General features: G+C 42.0%; 1 protein-coding gene across 1 annotated transcript in view; it reads left to right on the top strand.

Moving 5' to 3' along the window:
- The window catches only part of PACS1 (phosphofurin acidic cluster sorting protein 1), a 171,532-nt gene that overhangs the window by 109,159 nt on the left and 40,488 nt on the right, over positions 1 to 21,885 (top strand). Inside the window, exon 2 of the mRNA XM_025356379.1 lies at positions 8,970 to 9,057. Within this exon, the coding sequence (XP_025212164.1) occupies positions 8,970 to 9,057 (88 nt within the window). The remainder of the gene's footprint in view (positions 1 to 8,969; positions 9,058 to 21,885) is intronic.

Genomic DNA, 21,885 nt, shown 5'->3' with positions numbered 1-21,885 from the left:
TTGAGAGAATTTGCTTGTGCTCAAGTATGTCCTCACTGAAGCCTTAGCCCAGTTACTCAGTGATCTCCTTTTGTGTAATTTAGAACTTAATTATGCACTGTCACGTTTGTTGGTTAATTGTTTGATATACTTAAATCCTGTCCTTTCAACTAGGTTATGAATTGCTCAAAAGCAGAGATTATGCCCAATTTTTTCTTTTTAAGCTCCTAGCACAAAGCTAAGTACAGAGAAGACGTACAGTAAAAGGCTGATGGAGATCTTTCTGGGAACACTCTATCAGTGGCACTCTGTCCTTCCTGCTGGTGGCAATGGGAATGTTCTCTGCAAGGGCTCACAAGGGCTCGCATGCCTAGGAAGTGGAAGAGAAATGGCTCGAGGTGCAGGGAATGAGGGGACAGCCGGGAACTCTTGGCCTAATTAGAATAGCTGTTGCCTTTCTGCTCTTATTGGAAGGAAATTGATCCCAAAGAGAGCCAAAGACAGGCTAAAACAGTGAACTCACAAAAATGTGAAAAGTAAGGGGTGAGAGCAGATCAAGGGACCAAGGTTTAGTGTTTTGTTATTGTTTTATTAATGATGGTCTAGGATTTCCAGATGGAGTTTTAAAAGATGGAAATAAATGACCTGTTATTAATATATTTTCAGAATGCCTTTGTAGAGAGGAAGATTATTTCTGAGCTGAGTAACCTGGGATCCTCCTTTAAAAGTCCTTTGGACTCTAATCATCTTTGTAATACTCTGTTTTACTTTAAAGGCAGACTCAACTTCTTAAGAGTTCCAGCACATTGAGCCCCATTTGTCTCATCCACCTTTTCACTGACCTTCCAAAGGTGGACTGGCTGGAGAACCCCAGCTGTCCATTGTATTTGAAGTCCTTTTGAGTAGGGACTCGGCTAGAAGTGTTCTTCTGCCTGATCCCCAGATGAAAAGGACGGGAGGAGAGTAACAGAGGAGTCTGCAGCCAGCTCCGATATACCCATGCCGGACCACAGAATCTGACTTCCAGCCCACTGTAGCACAGAGGTAGCTAGAGAGCAGAAAGTAGAGATTTGGCTCTCTTAGGGATCTTGGAGAGAACTTTGTTTCCTTTAGCTTTTGAGATATCTTCCCTTCCCTCATAAGGATGAGACTCAGGGTTTCCTGATAGGGCAGTGCCCTCTAAAATGGACTTTGGGAATAATTTGGCCAACTGGTTCTTTTTGAAAGTATTACTATTTGGAGGGTTGTAACTAAAGTCCTAATACCTTGGGAATCTGTTCCTGGTGAACATTACTTAAAGACAGGTACACCTGCATACATAACAGAAAAACCACAAAGTTAAGAAGAGGTTTATGTCTTTCTCACTTAAAAATGAAAAAATCAGCTGGGAGCAGTAGCTCACACCTGTGATTTCAGCACTTTGGGAGGCGGAGGCAGAAAGATTGCTTGAGCCCAGGAGTTATAGACCAGCCTGGGCAACATAATGAGACCCCATTGCTGCAAAAAAAAAAAAATTCTAATTAGTTGGGTGTGCTGGAATGCACCTGTAGTCTCAGCTACTTAGGAGGTTGAGATGGGAGGATTGCTTGAGTCCCAGGAGTTCAAGATTGCAGTGAGCTTTGATCATGGCATTGCACTACAGTCTGGGTGACAGAGCAAGACCCTGTCTCTTAAAACAAACAAACAGGGCCGGGCGCGGTGGCTCAAGCCTGTAATCCCAGCATTTTGGGAGGCTGAGACGGGCGGATCACGAGGTCAGGAGATCGAGATCATCCTGGCTAACCCGGTGAAACCCCGTCTCTACTAAAAAAATACAAAAAACTAGCCGGGCGAGGTGGTGGGCGCCTGTAGTCCCAGCTACTTGGGAGGCTGAGGCAGGAGAATGGCGTGAACCCGGGAGGCGGAGCTTGCAGTGAGCTGAGATCCGGCCACTGCACTCCAACCTGGGCGACAGAGCGAGACTCCGTCTCAAAAAACAAACAAACAAACAAACAAAAAAACACATCTTCTGTGTGGTTTACAGAGGCCTGCATGGGAAGCAGCCCACAACATGGGCTCCCTGGCCTTGCTGTTTCTCAGGCAGACCAAGCATGTAGCTAGTTTAAGGCCTATGTACTTCTTCCCCTCAACCTAGAACTTCTCAAGGAGGCCCACCCTGGCCACCTAACTCAGAATTACAACGCTCCCCACCCTCCTCTGCCTCATGCGCGCAATACCTAGCTCTATTTTCACACAATCTGACCTACTACATAATTTACCTAATTATTATGTTTATTGCTTATTGACTGTGTCCTTTCACTAGAATGTGAACTCAAGGACAGGACATTTTGTCTGCTTTGTTTACTGATGTATCACAAGTGACCAGAACAACATGTGCCTCATAATAAGGCTGATAGATGAGTGACAGAGTAACATGACAGAGCTGCAGTTCAAACCAGAGTGTATCTGACTCTTCAGCCTTCATTCAGGCCTTTTTTTTTTAAAGTCAGTGTGCAGATTGCATACAGTGGAGTGCATGGGTTTTGGATATAAGGCCTGTGGGTTTCTGCTGGTGTGTAGGCCCTGTGACGTTACCGTGGGTGTTGTTAGCCAGAGGGCTCCCTCATATCCCTTCCAATCAGTGCCTCCACTTGTCTCAGTCACTGTACTGGCATCACCATATGTTGGTCTTACCTGTTCTTGAACTTCACAGGGATGGTAAGACAGTCTTTGGGTCTGGCTCTTCCGGCTCAGTGTAGTGGTTTTGAATCATCCATGTTGTCACATGTATCATAGTTTGGTCTTTTTGGTATACTACATTTTGTTTGTTCATTCTTCAGTTGGTGGGTGTGTTGTTTCCAGTATAGGACCATTGTGAGTGGAGCTGCTTTAAACATTATTTTTTAATTTTGTATTTAATTTTAAAATTGACCAATGATAATTGTACATCTTCATGGGGTACATAGAGATGTTTTGATACATACAATGTATGATTAACAGAGCAGGGGAATTAGCATACTCGTCATCTCAAACTCTGATCGTTTCTTTGTGTTGAGAACATTGACTATCCTCCTAGCTATCTATAATTAATATTATTAACTGTGGTCATCTTTCTGAACACTAGAGCTTATTCCTCCTATCTAGCTGTAATTTTGTACCCTTTAAGAAATCTCTCCATTTCCCTCCCCTTCCCCTGCTATTCCCAGCCTGTAGTATCATCTGTTCTACTTTTTACTTCTATGAGATTAACTTTTTTAGCTTCCATGTGTGAGTGAGAACATGCAGTGTTTTACTTTCTATTCCCAGCTTATTTCACTTAACATAATATTCTCAGTTCCATCCATATTGCTGCAAATGACAGGATCTCTCACTTTTTTATGGCTGAATAGTACTCCATGGTGTGTGCACGCCACATTTTCTTTATCTCTTCCTCTGTTGTCGGACCCCTAGGTTGATTCTGTCTCTTGGCTATTGTGAACGGTGCTGCAGTAAACATGGGGGTCTGCATTGTCTACCTGATACAATAATTTCCTTTCCTTTGAACAGATTCCCAGTAGTGGGATTGCTGGATCATGTGGTAGTTCCATTTGTAGTTTTTTGAAGGAAACTCCATGCTGTTCTCCATAGTGGCTGCACTAGTTCACGTTCACTAGTTACAACAGTGTAGAAGAGTTGGCTTTTCTCTGTATCCTCTCCAGCATTTGTCATTTTTTGTCATTTTAATAGTAGCCAGCCCAACTGGGGAATATGATACCTCATTGTGGTCTCGATTTGCATTTCCCTGATGATTAGGGATGTTGAATTTTTTTTATATGTTCGTTGGCTATTTGTATGTTTTCTTTTGAGAAATGTCGGTTCAGATCGTTTGCAGATTTTTTGCTGAGATATTTCAGTTCTTTATATATTCTAGATATTAATTGCCCATCAGATGAGTAGTTTGCAAATTATTTTATCTTATTCTTTTCACTCTGTAGATTGTTTCCTTTGCTGTGCAGAAGCTTTGAACATTCTTGTACCTGTCTTGTTGTGGTGTGCCTTCCTTTCTCTTGGGTTCCCTTGGGAGCTGGGTATAGGAGTAGACACACACACACACACACACACACACACACACACACACACACACACATATATATAAAATCTAATCAACTACCAAATGTTTTTCTCAAGTAACTGTACCATTTTCCACTGTCCCCAGCCATATGTATAAGTTCCTGTTACCCTACATCTTCACCAGCACTTGGAATTATCAGCCTTTATAATTTTGCTGTAAAATTATTTTCTGCTGTAGAAAAACAAAGCAGAAGTGTCATCAGGGAAGGACTCTTCCCTTCAGGCCTTGGATCCTACATTTTCACTGCATGAGAAGCGCCCACCAGGGAAACATAGGGTAGCAAGAAACTTGGGGTGGGCAGCTAACTAACTCAGCTTCCTAAACAATGAGACTACTTCTTACAGCGTCTTGCCAGACACAGTCAGTGTGAGTCATCCTCACAACTGTATCTGGGAGTCTTTGCATCAAATGTGTGCAAATGTGGGTTTATGGAGAAATTTATCTTTTTTTTTTTTTTTTTTTTTGAGACGGAGTCTCGCTCTGTCACCCAGGCTGGAGTGCAGTGGCCGGATCTCAGCTCACTGCAAGCTCCGTCTCCCGGGTTTACGCCATTCTCCTGCCTCAGCCTCCGGAGTAGCTGGGACTACAGGCGCCCGCCACCTCGCCCGGCTAGTTTTTTGTATTTTTTAGTAGAGACGGGGTTTCATCGTGTTAGCCAGGATGGTCTCGATCTCCTGACCTCATGATCCACCCGCCTCGGCCTCCCAAAGTGCTGGGATTACAGGCTTGAGCCACCGCGCCCGGCCGGAGAAATTTATCTTATTTCCTTAGTGTTCTCTGTTATATTAAGATATATGTTTAAAACGTTCACTTATAATTAAAATAATTTCTTGTAATTTGCTAATAAAATGCTTTATACCAACTTAAATTGGTCCCTGGACTGTGATAGGCCTGTGTGCATCATGTCTTGACTACTCCTGCGTGACCTAGGGACGTTTTCTTAACTCTTCCAGCATCTGTATCTGTAAAATAGGTATAATACCCACCTCTTAGCATTACCATGAAACTTAAAAGAGATAATGAAATGCATGTCAGGCAACTAGTACATGATAGATGCTGAATGAGGGATAGACATTTTCTTGTACTTTGAAGAGTTAGAATACATTTGAGTCCCCAGGTCCCCTTGAGTCATGCCATTGAAAACAAACAAAAACATCATGTTGAACTGATTGCCACAGGTTTCAAAATCTGTGTGCTGTGTTACATTTCTGTGAAAACATGGAACATATCCAGTCTTGCTGTTGCTTTACCTAAGGTACTAAATCTTTCTTGGCCATCTTGTTAACATAAGGTGCTATGGCAGAAAGGCCTGTCTTATCTCTTTATTCAACAAATATTTATTGGTCTGTGATGTTTTTTCCTCCTAACATAATTCTGCCATGTTATCCTATGAGGTATTTATCTAAGAGCCTTCTGAGGCATAATAGAGCAGTGGTACAGAGCGTAACGTGATTGTTTGCCTTTCCCGCTGGACTGTGTAGCCCACATCCTTCTACAACTCCAACAACTGGTTCAGTACCAGGCGCAGAGCAAATGTTCTCTAAATGTGGGCAGTGTTGAATGAGTGAAGAATCTTAAGCAGAGAAGAAACGCATGTCCCTGACTGACTCCTGTGAGACTTTTATCTTGCAGTGAGTTTATTCAGCAGCCACAAATCAATTTGAAGGTGGAAAATGTTTGCTTTGAAAACAAGGAAAAACCTAACCCATCAGAAGCGTTCATGATTGGCAGTCTGCAAGAGTTGATCATACATATTGAGTTATTCTCGTCATACCCAACTAAAACAGAGCCGAGAAACTAGGGGAAAGGCACTCAGGGCATTGCTCCAGAAATGGTATTCTCTGCAAACCTGGCTGCTGAAACTGCCTGCTATAACCTGAAACCCGTTTTATCTGATGTCTACTGTGATGACGTGCTGCAACTCTAAGACTAGTTTTGCCCACCATTGTCACTCACCTGTCAGAGCTTGCCAATTTCCCAAAACCTTACTTGTGCCGATGAACTTTCTCGAAGAGCAATAGTAACATTTCTCTTTTTTATAAAACATCTAAGCTTCTCTTTGTTCTTTGGACATACCGAAGATTACCTGATCTACAGGTATGCCCCCAATTGCAGCAGTTTTTTCCTCCTCAGATAAAACATTTGAATTTCAGAGACTTGTTTCTATTGTATTTGATTTTGGCAAGCCTCAGATGAGGATGAACGTTGGGCATATTCAGTCTTTTCCTTTTGCTCATCGCAGTCATGTCCCATTTCGTTTTGAGCCATCATTTTGTGCCTTGATGAAGGCACAAAATTCAGTTAAACAATGTACATAGTTAACTACTTTTGTTTGTTTGTTTTTTGTTTTTGAGATGGAGTCTCCCTCTGTCACCCAGGTTGGAGTGCAATGGCGCACTCTCGGCTCACTGCAGCCTCCGCCTCCTGGGTTCAAGCAATTCTCCTGCCTCAGCCTCCCGCGTTTCTTTTTATTTTTAAGAGACTGGGATCTTTCTATGTTGCCCAGGCTGGCCTCGAACTCCTGGGCTCAAGCAGTCCTCCCACCTCAGCCTCCTGAGTAGCTGGGACTGCAGGAGTTAACTACCTTTCTGAATAGAGTTAACTACCTTTCTGAATAGCCACATCTCCAGTCCCTGCTTCCTCCTCTAACTCTGCCCTTCTTGGCCACCTCTTTTAAAGGCTCTTGTGATTATATAGGGCCCACCCAGATAATCGAGGATAATCTCCCCATCGCAGGAGCCTTAACTTAATCACATCTGCACAGTCCCTTTTGCCATGGGACTTTGCCAAGGTACCATATTCACAGGTTCCGGGGATTAGGAGATGACATCTGGGTGGTGGGGGTTGGGTATTCGGTCCACCACAAGGAGATTAGAGTTAGAATCCAGCTCTGTCACTTACTAGCTAAGTGAATTTGGGCAGGTCACTACTCCACTTGAAATATTTTCTGTTGCATACATAGAACAGTGAGCCCCCAACACACATCCACACAGTCCTATTTTTGAGGTCTAGGTGAAATAATATAGACGAAGAGACCTGATAAGTTTTCATACATTGTATTTGATTTTGATTCTAGCTTAAAGCAAAGAAAGATTGATTTTTTTTCTTTGTGTTAGTCAGCAGGTCTTTGAAAGTACTTGGGTGACTGGGCGTGGTAGCTCATGCCTGTAATCCTAGCACTTTGCAAGGCCAAGGCAGGTGGATCACCTGAGGTCAGGAGTTTGAGACCAGCCTGGCCAACATGGTGAAACCTGTCTCTACTAAAAATACAAAAAGTAGCCGGGTATGATGGCGGGCGCCTGTAATCCCAGCTACCCAGAAGGCTGAGGCAGCAGAATTGCTGAAACCCGGGAGGCGGAGGTTGCAGTGAGCCAAGATCGTGCCGCTGCACTACAGCCTGGGCGACAGAGAGAGACTCTGTCTCAAAAAAAAAAAAAGAAAGAAAGAAAAAAAAGAAACTACTTGGGTGAGGTTAATTCAAAACCAGAATTTAGTTCTGTTGACCTGGATCCTCCTTTTTAAAAAAAAAAAAAAAAAACATGAATTATATTAATTTCTTCACATACTTTTGTTAATCTGATTTTAACTAGAAACCATTTTAGGAAACTTAGTGTGACAAATATTTGCCGAGCAACTGTACTGTGCCCAGCATTTGGGCAGATGCTGGGGGGAGAGTGGTGGAGGGGCAAGCCTGCTGCCTGCCCACCGGAAGTTACACTCCAGTGGCAGGATAGGAGTTGTGCTGGGGACACATCACAGACTTTGCAAGGCATTGGGGGAAGTTCTCCTGGCAAAAATGCATAACCCAAGGCTGAAGAGGCGTTAGCTGGCAGGCTGGTGCCAACAGAAGGAACAGCAACCTCCAAAGGCCCCGAGGTGAGAGGGTGGCACTGCCAAGGAGCCAAAGGAAAGTTAGTGTGGCTGGAGCAGAGGGAGGGCAGTGGAGACGCAAGACAGGGCTCTGAGCAGGGCCTAGAGGGCCTCAGCACGGAGGAAAAAAGAGGCATGAAATCCAGTCGGATTATCTGGACTTGTCATGACTCTAGTCAGCAACATCCCTCATGTGTCCCGTTCCCCAGAACCTCTCCCAGGAGAAGAATGTTTGAAGACTTTGACCACCCGGGCAGCCACAGAAAGGCAGCGTCCAGAGTCTCCCTCCTACTCCTGCTGGAAGTCCAGGGTGGCCCTGCTGTGGTAAGGCCAAGGTCAAGTCAGAGCAGAGTTACAGGGACTCCACAGTGAGGGACAATCCTGTCACTTTTGAGTTGCAGGGAATTTCTTGATTTGTGGCACTGAAGATGTTCTGCATATTTGGAGCAAAATGCAGCTGAAATAGAATTTGTGACCATTTAACCATTTCCTGCCAAATGGTGTATGTTTTGTTTGTGTGGATTATCTTCTCTTGCTAAAGATTTATATCTATACATCTGTCAGGTGTGATCAGGTGGAAAGTAGAAGAGGAACTGTGTGATTCTCCTCCCTTGGTCTCCTCTTCCCCCTCAGAAATGGCTCCAACATACTAGGCATGGAAAGTGTGTTGCCTTTGGCTTGAGATAAATGACATCCATGGAAGTTCACACAATAATGTACCTTTTGACACTTACTTTTAGAAGCTGGGCATGGTGGCATGTGCCTGTGGTCCTGGCTACTCAGGAGGCCAAGATGGGGAGGATCTTTGGGCCCAAGGATCCAGTCTGGGCAACATAGTGAGACCTATCTCTTAAAAGTATAAACATTAAGTAAGAGGGGATAATCTTTCACTGAGACAGGGGACCCCTGGGACTGAGGACAGCGTTCTTACATTCTTACTTCAGGTAAGGCAGGTTGCCTAACCAGTTGTTCATCACTTTTCTCATAAGTTCCTTGCATATGACAGTATCTTCCTTCCCTGTTTTTCTAGGCTATTCAGCTTGACTCTGAAGAAACTCGTCATGCTAAAAGAAATGGACAAAGATCTTAACTCAGTGGTCATTGCTGTGAAGCTGCAGGTGAGTGGGGCAGGACTGTTGGTTCAGGGCCCAGGGAAGCTGGATAACCATTTGCCCACTGCTGGGGCTTCAGAAACACCACTGGGACCACCTCTGGCTTCCTCCTCTCAGCACAGCAAGGTGCACAGTGGAAAGATGACAGAGCTCACGGGACCTTCTGAGCCCAGCTCTGCCTCTTGGTTAAGGCACTCAGTTTCTTCAAACCTTTCTTTGTCTGAAGAACAGAAATGGTTTTTCCTACACATACTATGAGGGTCAAGTGATATGGATCCTAAAGTGTTTATTATAAACTACTCAGAAATTACTAGGCTGGCTAGCATTGGTTTCAGTCTTAGTCCCAGGATTGCTAGATCCAGGTAGATGCACGGGTGTGGGAAGCACTTCAGAGGTTTTCTTTTTTTTTTTTTTTTTGAGATGGAGTCTTGCCCTGTCTGTCACCCAGGCTGAGTGCAGTGGCGCGATCTCGGCTCACTGCAAGCTCTGCCTCCCGGGTTCATGCTGTTCTCCTGCCTCTCAGCCTCCCAAGTAGCTGGGATTACAGGCGCCTGCCACCATGCCTGGCTAAATTTTTGTATTTTTAGTAGATACAGGGTTTCACCGTGTTAGCCAGGATGGTCTCGATCTCCTGACCTCGTGATTCGCCTACCTCGGCCTCCCAACGTGCTGGCATTACAGGCGTGAGCCACCGTGCCCAGCCTGCACTTCGGAGGTTTTCTATGGCGTGGAAGAAACTTATAGATTGTTATTTCAGACTGGGCAATTTAAAGTTTACTGGGATATTTTATCTTCTATATAAATCCCACCTATAACTCCTTACATTTAGTATTTTCAAGGGACCCACAACATTTCACAAACATTTGTGCTCTTAAGTATTCCTGAATTTAAGGAAAGGAGAAGGGAAAAGCTGAATTATAGAAGGGCTCAGGAATTTACCTGTTGCCAGCTAATTACCAAACGGCAGAACTGGGACCAGAAACTAAAGAGTGGGTAATTTGTGTGCTCATTAAATCTCATTACCAGACCTCCCTTAACTGATTAATCCTTTCTGCTCATGACTCCCTGGAGTAGAGAGAGATTCTGCAGTGCCTCTGGAGTCACTAAATAATGACTGGAGTCTTCAGCTTAAGGATGGTGTATTTACTGAATTCTTATTCCTTGAAAAATAGCAAACTGTGATAACTCCCTACTAACCAGAATATTTTATTAGCTAGTTCACCTACTATGCTGCAATTTATTGTACTATATCACCTTCATTAAAATCTACTTCTATATCACTCTCAGTGTGTGAATCATACATTGAGGTGCCTGGGCCTCATTCTGGGATAGATACATTAGTCCCAAATACATAATTTAGTCTTCAAAACTTAAAATGTTGGGCCAGGCGTGGTGGCTCACGCCTGTAATCCCAGTACTTTGGGAAGCTAAGGTGGTGGACCACCCAAGGTCAGGAGTTCGAGACCAGGCTGGCCAACATGGTGAAACCCCGTCTCTACTAAATATACAAAAATTAGCCAGGCATGCCTGTAGTCCCAGCTACTCAAGAGGCTGGAGCAGGAGAATTGCTTGAGCCTTTGAGGGAGAGGTTGCAGTGAGCTGAAATTGTGCCACTACACTCCAGCGTGGGTGACAGAGTGAGACTCCATCTCAAAACAACAACAACAAAAACTTAAAATGTTTTAATTACTCATGAATCCCTGTGTGTCCCACCTTATATTCTAATTCCCTGTTCATTTTATGAATAATTCCTTCCAAATCTATGAAGTGTTCCCAGACACTGTTTGTTGGGAAAGCGACTGTGGGACAGCGATGTGAACTGTTAGTGTCTTGTCCTCCTCTCCTGATTTTGGTCCCCATTTCTAGGTCACAGGCAGTGTTCCCATTTTCAGGAATTGCTTCCTTTGCTAAAGAATGTTGCTGTTCTGTGCCAACACCATTGGGGTGGTTTTGAAAGTTCCCTACTGAGTTTGCCATCCCTGCAGCTAAATGCTTTTGCCAAAGAAATAATTTATTTCCTGATTAAATATTTAGCATTCTATAATTCTAAATTATACCAAAACTACAAATATTTTGAATTTTTAAATTGTTCTCCTTCCAAGTGGCTGAAAGTAATTACAGATGTCACCACATTCATTTATTCAGTCACTTATGTATGCATTCATATAATAAATACTTATTGAGCATCCATTATGTGCCAAACATTGTTCTAGGCACAGGGGATACAGCAGTGATCAAAACAGACAAAAATCCCTGCCATTAAGAAGCACTGAGCAGTGATTCCCCAAAGGAGATCTGCAGACTCTGAAGTCTCTAAGACACTTTCAGGGGGTACAGGAGGCTACAACTATTTTCATGATAATACTGTGGCATTATTTGCCTTTTCAGCATGTTGACTTTTGCACTGAAAGTACAAAAGCAACAGTGGATAAAGCTGCTGGTGCCTCAGCACAAATGCACCCAATGTCCCAGGAGTCATTGTGTTGTTTACCATCTCATGAGTGAAATAAGAAGATAAAAGGGCTAGGCACAGTGGCGCTCCCCTGTGGTCCCAGCTACTTGAGAGGCCAGGGCAGGAGGGTCACTTGAGCCTAGGAGCTGGCTGGAATGAGCTGTTTGTGCCAGTGCACTCCGGCCTGGGCGACAGAGCGAGACTCCGACTCAAAAAAAGGGAGAGAAAGCCAGTTTTGCTTAAGAATGTTCTCAAGAAAGCAGTAAAACTTGTTCATTTATTACATCTCAACCTTGAGTCTGCGTCTTTCTCATACTGCGTGTGATGAGATGGGAAGTATACACTGAGCACTTCTGCCTCGCAGCAAAGTACGATGTCTGTCTCTAAGACTAGTGCCTGGGTGAGGCAGAGCTACTGAGTTGTGAACTACAGTAGCTGCTTTTTTTCATGAACACCATTTTTACTTCAAAGAGGGACTTATAGACAAACAGGTTATTTAGACTCAGGTGTTTGGAAAGTGTTTTCTTAAAAATGAACAGAGTTACCCTATCAATTCAAGGAAAACAACTTAGTTTTGGTTGCCAATGATAAATAAAATTCCTTTTTTTTTTTTTTTTTTTTTTTTTGAGACAGAGTCTTGCCCTGTTCAGTGGCGTGATCTTGGCTCACTGCAATCTCCATCTCCTGGGTTCAAGCGATTCTCCTGCATCAGCCTCCCGAGTAGCTGGGACTACAGGTGCCCACCACCACGCCCAGCTAATTTGTGTATTTTTGGTAGAGATGGGGTTTCACCATGTTGCCCAGGTTGATCTCGAACCCGTGACCTCAGGTAATCTGCCCACCTTGGCCTCCCAAAGTGCTGGGATTACAGGCATGAGCTACCACATCTGGCCAAAATTTGAGCTTTTAAGTGAAAATTAGAATTTTGGAAAACTTGTTTCTGTCACTGAAAGCTTAAAAGCTTCCCAGTTCTTAAAGACTTTTCTGAAGAAATCAGAAGTGATATTAAAGATTTTGAGTTTTTTATATTGTATAATATATAACATTTGAATATTTTCTAAATGACTAATGCATAAGGTTACAAAATCATGCTGGATAAAAGATCCTTTCAAAGAACAAAATAGACCAGTGGATTAGGTTTTTAACTTTCTATTTTAAAATAATTTTAAATATACCCAAGAGATGCAGGGATAGTCTAAAGAGTTCCTGTATACCCATCCAGCTTCTCCCAATGTTAACATCTCTCTTAAACATGGTACATTTATCAAAACTAAGAAATTATCATTGGTATGATACTATTAACTAAATTAGACTTCAGATTTCCTAGTGTTTTCATTAACATTCTTTTTCTATTAATTGGATTTTAACATATGAGAGTATGAAAGTCTTATTGATATTATTTAAAATTCTCCTTTGGAAAAAAAATTTTTACTTTGCAACTAATCTTGAAGAAACTACCACTTAGAGAGTTAATGGTATAGTATCAAAGGAAAATAGTCCACAACTGGCTGGTCACGATGGCTTATACCTGTAATCCCAGCACTTTGGGAGGCCAAGTGAGAGGATTGCTCAAGCCCAGGAGTTCGAGACCATCCTGGGCAACACAGCAAAACCCCATCTTTACCAAAAATAAAAACTATCTGGGCATGGTGGCGTATGCCTGCAGTCCCAGCTATTTGGGAGGCTGAGGCAGGAGGATTGCCTAAGCCCAGGAGTTCAAGTTTACCATAAGTTATAATCACACCACTGCACTCCACCCTGGGCAACAGAACGAGACCTTGTCTCTAAAAATAAAAAATAAAAATAAATAAAAAATTCCACAGTTGTCTAGAAAGGCTGTTAAAATGCTCCTCTTTCTTCCAGCTATAGATCACTTTGAGTCTGGATTTTCTGCATATACTCAACCAAACTAGTTTTGCAACACATTGAGTACAAAAATAGGAATGAGAATCTAGTTGTTTTCTATTAAGTCATTCATTAAAAAGATTTACAGAAATGTAAAACTATGCCATCTCCCTCATACACTGCTGTTGGGAATGTAAAATAATGCAGCCACTGTGTTGTTTTGTTTTGCTTTTGTTTTTATTTTAGAGACAAGGTCTTGCTGTGTTGCCCAGGCTGGTCTCAAACTCCTGGCCTCAAGCAATCCTCCCGCCTCGACCTCCCAGTGCTGGGATTATAGGCTTGTGCCACCATGCCTGGTTCTCTCTCTTTTTTTTTTTTTTTTTTTTTTTTTTTTTGAGACGGAGTCTCGCTCTGTCGCCCGGGCTGGAGTGCAGTGGCCGGATCTCAGCTCACTGCAAGCTCCGCCTCCCGGGTTCGAGCCATTCTCCTGCCTCAGCCTCCCAAGTAGCTGGGACTACAGGCGCCGCCACCTCGCCCGGCTAGTTTTTTGTACTTTTTAGTAGAGACGGGGTTTCACCGTGTTAGCCAGGATGGTCTCGATCTCCTGACCTCGTGATCCGCCCGTCTCGGCCTCCCAAAGTGCTGGGATTACAGGCTTGAGCCACCGCGCCCGGCCATGCCTGGTTCTCAAAAGGTTAAAGACAGAGTAACCATATCAGAGTAACCATATATGACTTAGCAATTCTACTCCTAGGTATGTCCCCAAGAGAAATGAAAACACAAAAAATAAAATAAATAAATAAATAAATAAATAAAAAGAAAACACAAAAAATCTAACATGCAAATGTTCATAACAGAATTATTCACAAGCTAAAAAGTAGAAACAATACAAGTCCATCAGCTGATCAATGGATAAATAAAATGTGGTCTAGTCATACAGCTCCGGAATACTATTTGGCAATAAAAAAGAATGAAGTATATCCATGCTCCAGATGGATGAACCTTGAAAACGTGATGCTAAGTCAAAGAAGCAAGACACAAAAGGCCACATATTGTATGATTCCATTTATATGAAATAGGCAAATCCTTAGGGTCAGAAAGTAGATTGTAGTTGCCAGGGGTTAGGGTGGGAGATGGGCAGACTGGGGAGGGTGATAATTAAAGAATATGAGGTTTCCTTGTTGAATGATGAGAATGTTCTGGCACTGACTGTGGCGATGGTTGCACAGCTCTAAACATACTGAAAGCCATTGAATTGTACACTTTAAATGGGTGAATTGTATGGTATTTGAATTATATCCCAGTAAAGCTATGATTTTTTAAAAAAACTATGTCTTCTCACTAAATTATTTTTGTTTCGGGAACATATTTTTCGTTTTAAAACTTTGTATATAAACACATAATAGGTTTATTGTTAATTTTAAATGGATTAATAAATATTTTAAAATATCTGTTTTAATTCATAATGTGGTGACTATTGATAGATAAACCTACATAAACAAAATATTAATAGATATATCTACATACACAAAAGCTTTTTGGGATTCTTTCTAAGAGTGTAAAAAGGGCCAGGCACAGTGGCTCATGCCTGTAATCCCAGCACTTCAGGAGGCTGAGGTGGGCAAATCACGAGGTCAGGAGATCGAGACCATCCTGGCTAACATGGTGAAACCCCATCTCTACTAAAAATACAAAAAATTAGCTGGGCATAGTGGCGGGCGCCTGTAGTCCCAGCTACTTGGGAGGCTGAGGCAGGAGAATGGCGTGAACCCGGGAGGCGGAGCTTGCAGTGAGCAGAGATCGCGCCACTGCACTCCAGCCTGGGCGACAGAGCGAGACTACGTCTCAAAAAAAAGAGTGTAAAAAGGTCCTGAGGCCAAAAATTTGAGAATTATTATAGTAAAAGGAAAGAAACAATAAACAAAATAAACGAGAAAATTATATGTAGGCATTCCTTAAAAATTTTGTTTTATTTTATGAGATGGAGTTTCACTCTTGTTGCCCAGGCTGGAGTGCAATGGCACGATCTCAGCTCACTGCACCCTCCGCCTCCCGGGTTCAAATGATTCACCTGCCTCAGCCTCCCAGATTGCTGGGATTACAGGTGTGCACCACCGCACCTCACTAATTTTTGGATTTTTAGTAGGCATGGGGTTTCACCATGTTGGTCAGGCTGGTCTCAAACTCCTGACCTCAAATGATCCACCCACCTTGGCCTCCCAAAGCGCTGGGATTACAGGTGTGAACCACCGTATCCAGCCACATTCCTTAAAATCTAATCCATTCCTGAAAATATGTTGGATGGCAGAAGCCTATATTTTATTATTTAAATGGGAAAAATAAGAAATACAGAATATTACAACACTATAATTGTGGTGTGTAAATTACTCATATTTTGAGTAGGAAGACTAAAAGATGAGCCTATCAAAAATAATAACTATGGGCCAGGTGCAGTTCATGCCTATAATCCCAGCTCTTTGGGAGGCTGAGGTAGCTGGGTCACCTGAGGTCAGGAGTTCGAGACCAGCCTGGCCAACATAGTGCAACCCTGTCTCTACAAAAAATACAACATTAGCCAGGCATGGTGGCACATGCCTGTAATCCCAGCTACTCAGGAGGCTGAGGCAGGAGAATCACTTGAACCCATGAGGCAGAGGTTGCAGTGAGCCAAGATGGCACCACTGCACTCCAGCCTTGGCAAAAGAGCAAGACTCTATCTCCAAAAAGAAAAAAAAAAAAAGAGGGAGGTGGGATGAAGTTGAAGTGTAGAGTTTTTATTGGTTTTCTCTTTGCTTCTTTATTTTTTGTTTTTGCAATCAGAGTTAAGTTACCATTCAGTTTTTAATGATGGGTTGTAAGATGTTATTTGCAAGCCTCATGGTAACCGCAAATCAAAAAACCCTGTAACAGATACACAAAAAGCAAAAAAATAAAAAGCAAGAAATTAAAACATACCATCCGAGAAAATCACTTTCACAAAAAGAAAGACAAGAAGGAAAGAAGGAAGGAAGACCACAAAACAACCAGAAAACAAATAACAAAATGGCAATAGTAAGTCCTTACTTATCAATAATAACATTGAATATAAATGGACAAAATTCTGCAATCAAAAGACATGGAGTAGTTGAATGCATTAGAAAACAAGACCCAGCTGGGCATGGTGGCTCATGCCTGTAATCCCAGCACTTTGGGAGGCTAAGGTGGGCCAATCACGAGGTCAGCATTTCAAGACCAGCCTGGCCAACATGGTGAAACCCCATCTGTACTAAAAATACAAAAAATTAGCTTGGTGTGGTGGTGCACGCCTGTAATCCCAGCTACTCGGGAGGCTGAGGCAGGAGAATTGCTCGAATCTGGGAGGCGGAGGTTGCAGTGAACCCAGATTGCACCACTGCACTCCAGCCCAGGCAACAGTGCAAGACTCTGTCTCAAAAAAACAAAACAAAACAGGACCCAGCTAGGCACAGTGGCTCATGCCTATAATCCCAGCACTTTGGGAGGCTGAGACGAAAATATTGCTTGAGCCCAGGGGTTTGAGACCAGCTTGGGCAACATAGTGGAATCCTGTGTCTACAAAGAATTTGAAAAATTAGCTGGGTGTAGTGGTAGACCTACTCAGGAGTCTGAGGTAGGAGGATCACTGGAGCTCAGGAGGTTAAGGCTAAAATGAGCTATGATTGTGCCAGTGCACTCTACCTTGGGCAACAGAGTGAGATGCTGTCTCAGAAAAACAAAAACAAAAACATGACCCAAACATCTGTTGCCTACGAGAAACACGCTTGACCTGTAAAGACACATAGAGACTAAAAATAAAGGGTTGGAAAAATATACTCTGTGCAAATGGAAACCAAAAAAAAAAAAAAAGAGAGAGTAGGCATAGCTCTACTTACATCAGACAAAATAGATTTCAAGACAAAAATTGTAAAAATTGACAAGGTCATTATATAACGATAAAGGGGTCAACTCAGCAAGAGGATATAACAATTGTAAATATATATGCACCTAACACTGGAGCACCCAGATATATAAATCAGATATTATTAGAGCTAAAGAGAGTGTTAGACTCCAGTACAACAATAGCTAGAGACTTTAACACCCCACTTTCAGCATTGGACAGATTATCCAGACAAAATAAACTAAGAAACATCAGACTTAACTGCACTATAGGCCAAATGGACCTAATAGATATTTACAGAACATTTCTTCCAATGGCTGCAGAATACACTTTTTTTTTTCTTTAGCACGTGGTGGATCATTCTCAAGGATAGGCCATATGTTAGGTCACAAAACAAGTCTTAAAACATTAAAAAAAAAAAGTTGAGGCCAGGCATGGTGACTCACGCCTGTAATCCCAGCACTTTGGGAGGCCAAGGTGGGTGGATCACGAGGTCAAGAGATCAAGATCATCCTGGCCAACATGGTGACACCCCATCTCTCCTAAAAATACAAAAATTAGCTGGGTGTGGTGGCAGGCGCCTGTAGTCACAGCTACTCAGGAGGCTGAGGCAGGAGAATTGCTTGAATCCTGGAGGTGGAGGTTGCAGTGAGCGGAGATTGTGCCACTGCACTCCAGCCTGGGCAACAGAGCGAGATTCTGTCTCAAAAAAAAAAAAAAAAAGTTGAAATAATATCAAGCATCTTCCCTGACCATAATGGAATAAAACTAGAAATCAGTAACAAGGAATTTCGAAAGCAATACACACACATGGAATTAAACCATATGCTCCTAAATGACCAGTGGATCAATGAATAAATTAAGAAGGAAACTGAAATTTTCTTGAAACAAATGATAATGGAAACATAACATATCAAAACCTATGGGATACATCAAAAGCAGTACCAAGGGGGAAGTTCATAGCTAAGTGCCTACATCAAAAAAGAAGAAAAACTTCAAATAACCTAATGATGCTTCTTAAAGAACTAGAAAAGCAAGAGCAAACCAAACCCCAAATTAGTAGAAGAAAAGAAATAATGAACATCATAGCAGAAATAAATAAATTTGAAAAAAAAAAAATCAACAAAACAACTTTTGGATTTTTGTGTGTGTTTTGTTTTGTTTTGTTTTTGAGATGGAGTCTTGCTCTGTCACCCATGCTGGAGTACAGTGGTGCAATGTCAGCTCATTGCAACCTCTGCCTCCCAGGTTCAAGTGATTCTCCTGCCTCAGCCTCCCAAGTAGTTGGGATTACAGGCGTGCACCACCATGATGGCTAATTTTTGTATTTTTAGTAGAGACGAGGTTTCACCTTATTTGCCAGGCTGGTCTCAAACTCCCAACCTCAGGTGATCCGCTTGCCTTGGCCTTCAGTGCTGGAATTACAGGCATGAGCCATCATACCCGGCCAAAGAGTTGTTTTTTGAGAAGACAAAATAGACAAACCTTTAGCCAGACCAACTAAGAAAAAGAGAAGACACAAATAAATCAGAGATGAAAAAAGAGGCGACTGACATTGCAGAAATTCAAAGGATCATTAGTGGCTGCTATGAGCAGCTGTATACCAATAAACTGGAAAACCTAGAAGAAATGGATAAATTCCAGGGAAGATACAGCCTACCAAGATTGAACCATGAAAAAATTCAAAACCTGAATAGACCAGTAACCAAAAAAAAAAAAATAGCTAGATGCCATCAACATAGTCTCCCAGCAAACAAAAGCCCAGGCCTTGTTAGCTTCACTACTGAATGTTACCAAACATTTAAGAAGAACTATTCCAAAACATAGAGAATACTTCCAGACTCAATCTGTGAGACCAGTATTCCCCTGATACCAAAACCAAAGAAAGTAACAGGGCAGTATCTCTGATTAACATTAATGCAAAAATCGTCAAGAAAATACTAGCAAACAGAGTTCAGCAACACATTAAAAACATCATTCATCATGACCAACGGAGATCCCGGGGATGCGCAAGGATGGTTCAGCATACACAAATCAATTAATGTGATACATCATATCAACAGAATGAAGGACAAAACCCATGTGATAATCTCAATTGATGCTGAATGGCTGGGCATTGTGGCTCCCGCCTGTAATCCCAGCACTTTGAGAGGCCAAGGTAGGTAGATCGCTTGAGGCCAAGAGTTTGAGACCAGCCTGGGCAACATGGCAAAACCTCATCTCTGGTGGGAGGGAATGTATATATACACACATATATATATGTATATATTTTTTTTTCTGAAAAAGCATTTGATAAAATTCAACAAGCCTTCATGATAAAAATCCTCAAAAAATGGATATGAAAGAAACATACCTCAACACAATAAAAACTGTATGTGACAGACCCATAGCTTGTATCAGACTGAACGGAGAAAAAAACTGAAAGCCTTTCCTTTAAGATCTGGAACAAGACAAGGATCCCCACTTTCACCACTGTTATTCATTATAATAACTAGAAGTCCTAACTAGAGCAGTCAGGCAAGTGAAAGAAATAAAGGCATCCAGATTGGAAAGGAAGAAGTCAAATTATCCTTGTTTGCAGATGATATGCTCTTATATGTGGAAAAACCTACACTTCACAAAATAACTAGTAGAACTGATAAAATCAGTGAAGTTGCAGGATACTAAATCAACATACAGAAATCAGTAGTATTTCTATATGTCAACAGTGAACAATCTGAAAAAGAAATCAAGAAAGTAATCCCATTTACAAGAGCTACAAGTAAAATAGGATACCTAGGAATAAACTTAACCAAAGAAGTGAAAGATGTCTATATTAAAAACTGTAAAACATTGATGCAAGAAATTTAAAAGGACACAAAAAGTGGAAAGATATTCCATATTCATGGATTGGAAGAATCAATATTGTTAAAATGTCCATACCACCCAAAGCAATCTACAGATTCAGTGCAATCCCTATCAAAATACCAATGACATCCTTCACAGAAATAGAAAAAACAATCCTAAAATGTATATGGAACCACAGAAGACCCAGAATAGCCAAAGCCATCCTGAGCACAAAGAAGAAACCTAGAGAAATCACATTATCTGACTTCAAATTATACTACAGAACTATAGTAACCAAAACAGCCTGGTACTGGCATAAAAACAAACACCTACACCAATGGAAGAGAATAGAGAATCTGGCAATAAATCTATACATCTACAGTGAACTAATTTTCAACAAAGGTGCCAAGAGCGTATATTGGGGAAAGGACAATCTCCTCAATACATGATGCTGGAAAAACTGGATATCCACATGCAGAGGAATGAAACTAGACTCTTATCTCTCACTATATACAAAAATCAGATAAAAATTGACTGGATGCTTAAATCTAATACCTGAAACTATGACACTACTAAAAGAAAACATTTTTCCAACTGCTTTGGCCACTAAAATAATAAAAATAAAACATTGGAGGAACTCTCTAGGAAATTGATCTGGGCAGAGATTTCTTGTGTAATACCCAGCACTGGCAACCAAAGCAAAAATGGACATATGGGATCACATCAAGTTAAAAAGCTTCTGGGCCAGGTGTAGTGGCTCATGTTTGTAATCCCAGCACTTTGAGAGGCCGACAAGGGATCCGTTGTCCATCTGACAAGGGATTAATAACCAGAATATATAAGGAGCTCAAACAACTCAGGAAAATATCTAATAATCCTATTAAGAAATGGGCAAATGATCTGAATAGACATGTCTCAAAAGAAGACCTACAAATGATGAACAGGCATATGAAAGGGTGTGCAACATCATTGATTATCAGAGAAATGCTAATCAAAACTACAATGAGATATCATCTCACCCTGGTTTAAATGGCTTTTATCCAAAAGACAGGCAATAGTGAATGCTGGTGAGGATGTAGAGAAAAGGGAACCCTCATACACTGTTGGTAGGAATGTAAATTAGTACAGTGAATATGGAAAATAGTATGGAGGTTCCTCAAAAAACCAAAATAGTCCCATGTAGCACTATTCACAATAGCCAAGATTTGGAAGCACCTAAGTGTCCGTCAACAGATAAATTGATGAAGAAAATGGTACATACACATAATGGAGTACTATGCAGCCATAAAAAAGAATGAGGTCCTGTCATTTGCAATAACGTGGATGGAACTGGAGGATATTATGTTAAATAAGCCAGGCACAGAAAGACATACTTTGAATGCTCTCACTTACTTCTGGGAGTTAAAAATTAAAGTCATGGAGATAGTCTAATGATGGTTACCACAGGTTTGTACGGGCAGTGGGGCTGTGACGATAGTTTTTTTTTTTTTTTTTTTTTTTTTTTTTTTTGAGACAGAGTCTCGCGCTGTGTCACCCAGGCTGGAGTGCAGTGGCGCGATCTCGGCTCACTGCAAGCTCCGCCTCTCAGGTTCACGCCATTCTCCTGCCTCAGCCTCCGAGTAGCTGGGACTACAGGCGCCCGCCACCACGCCCGGCTAGTTTTTTGTATTTTTAGTAGAGACGGGGTTTCACCATGTTAGCCAGGATGGTCTCGATCTCCTGACCTCGTGATCCACCCGCCTCAGCCTCCCAAAGTGCTGGGATTACAGGCTTGAGCCACCGCGCCCGGCCGACGATAGTTAATGGATACAAAAAC

This window comes from Theropithecus gelada, chromosome 14 (genome assembly GCF_003255815.1).
Source record: "Theropithecus gelada isolate Dixy chromosome 14, Tgel_1.0, whole genome shotgun sequence".
NCBI classification, from domain to species: domain Eukaryota; kingdom Metazoa; phylum Chordata; class Mammalia; order Primates; family Cercopithecidae; genus Theropithecus; species Theropithecus gelada.
This window is presented reverse-complemented; position numbering and strand designations above follow the sequence as displayed.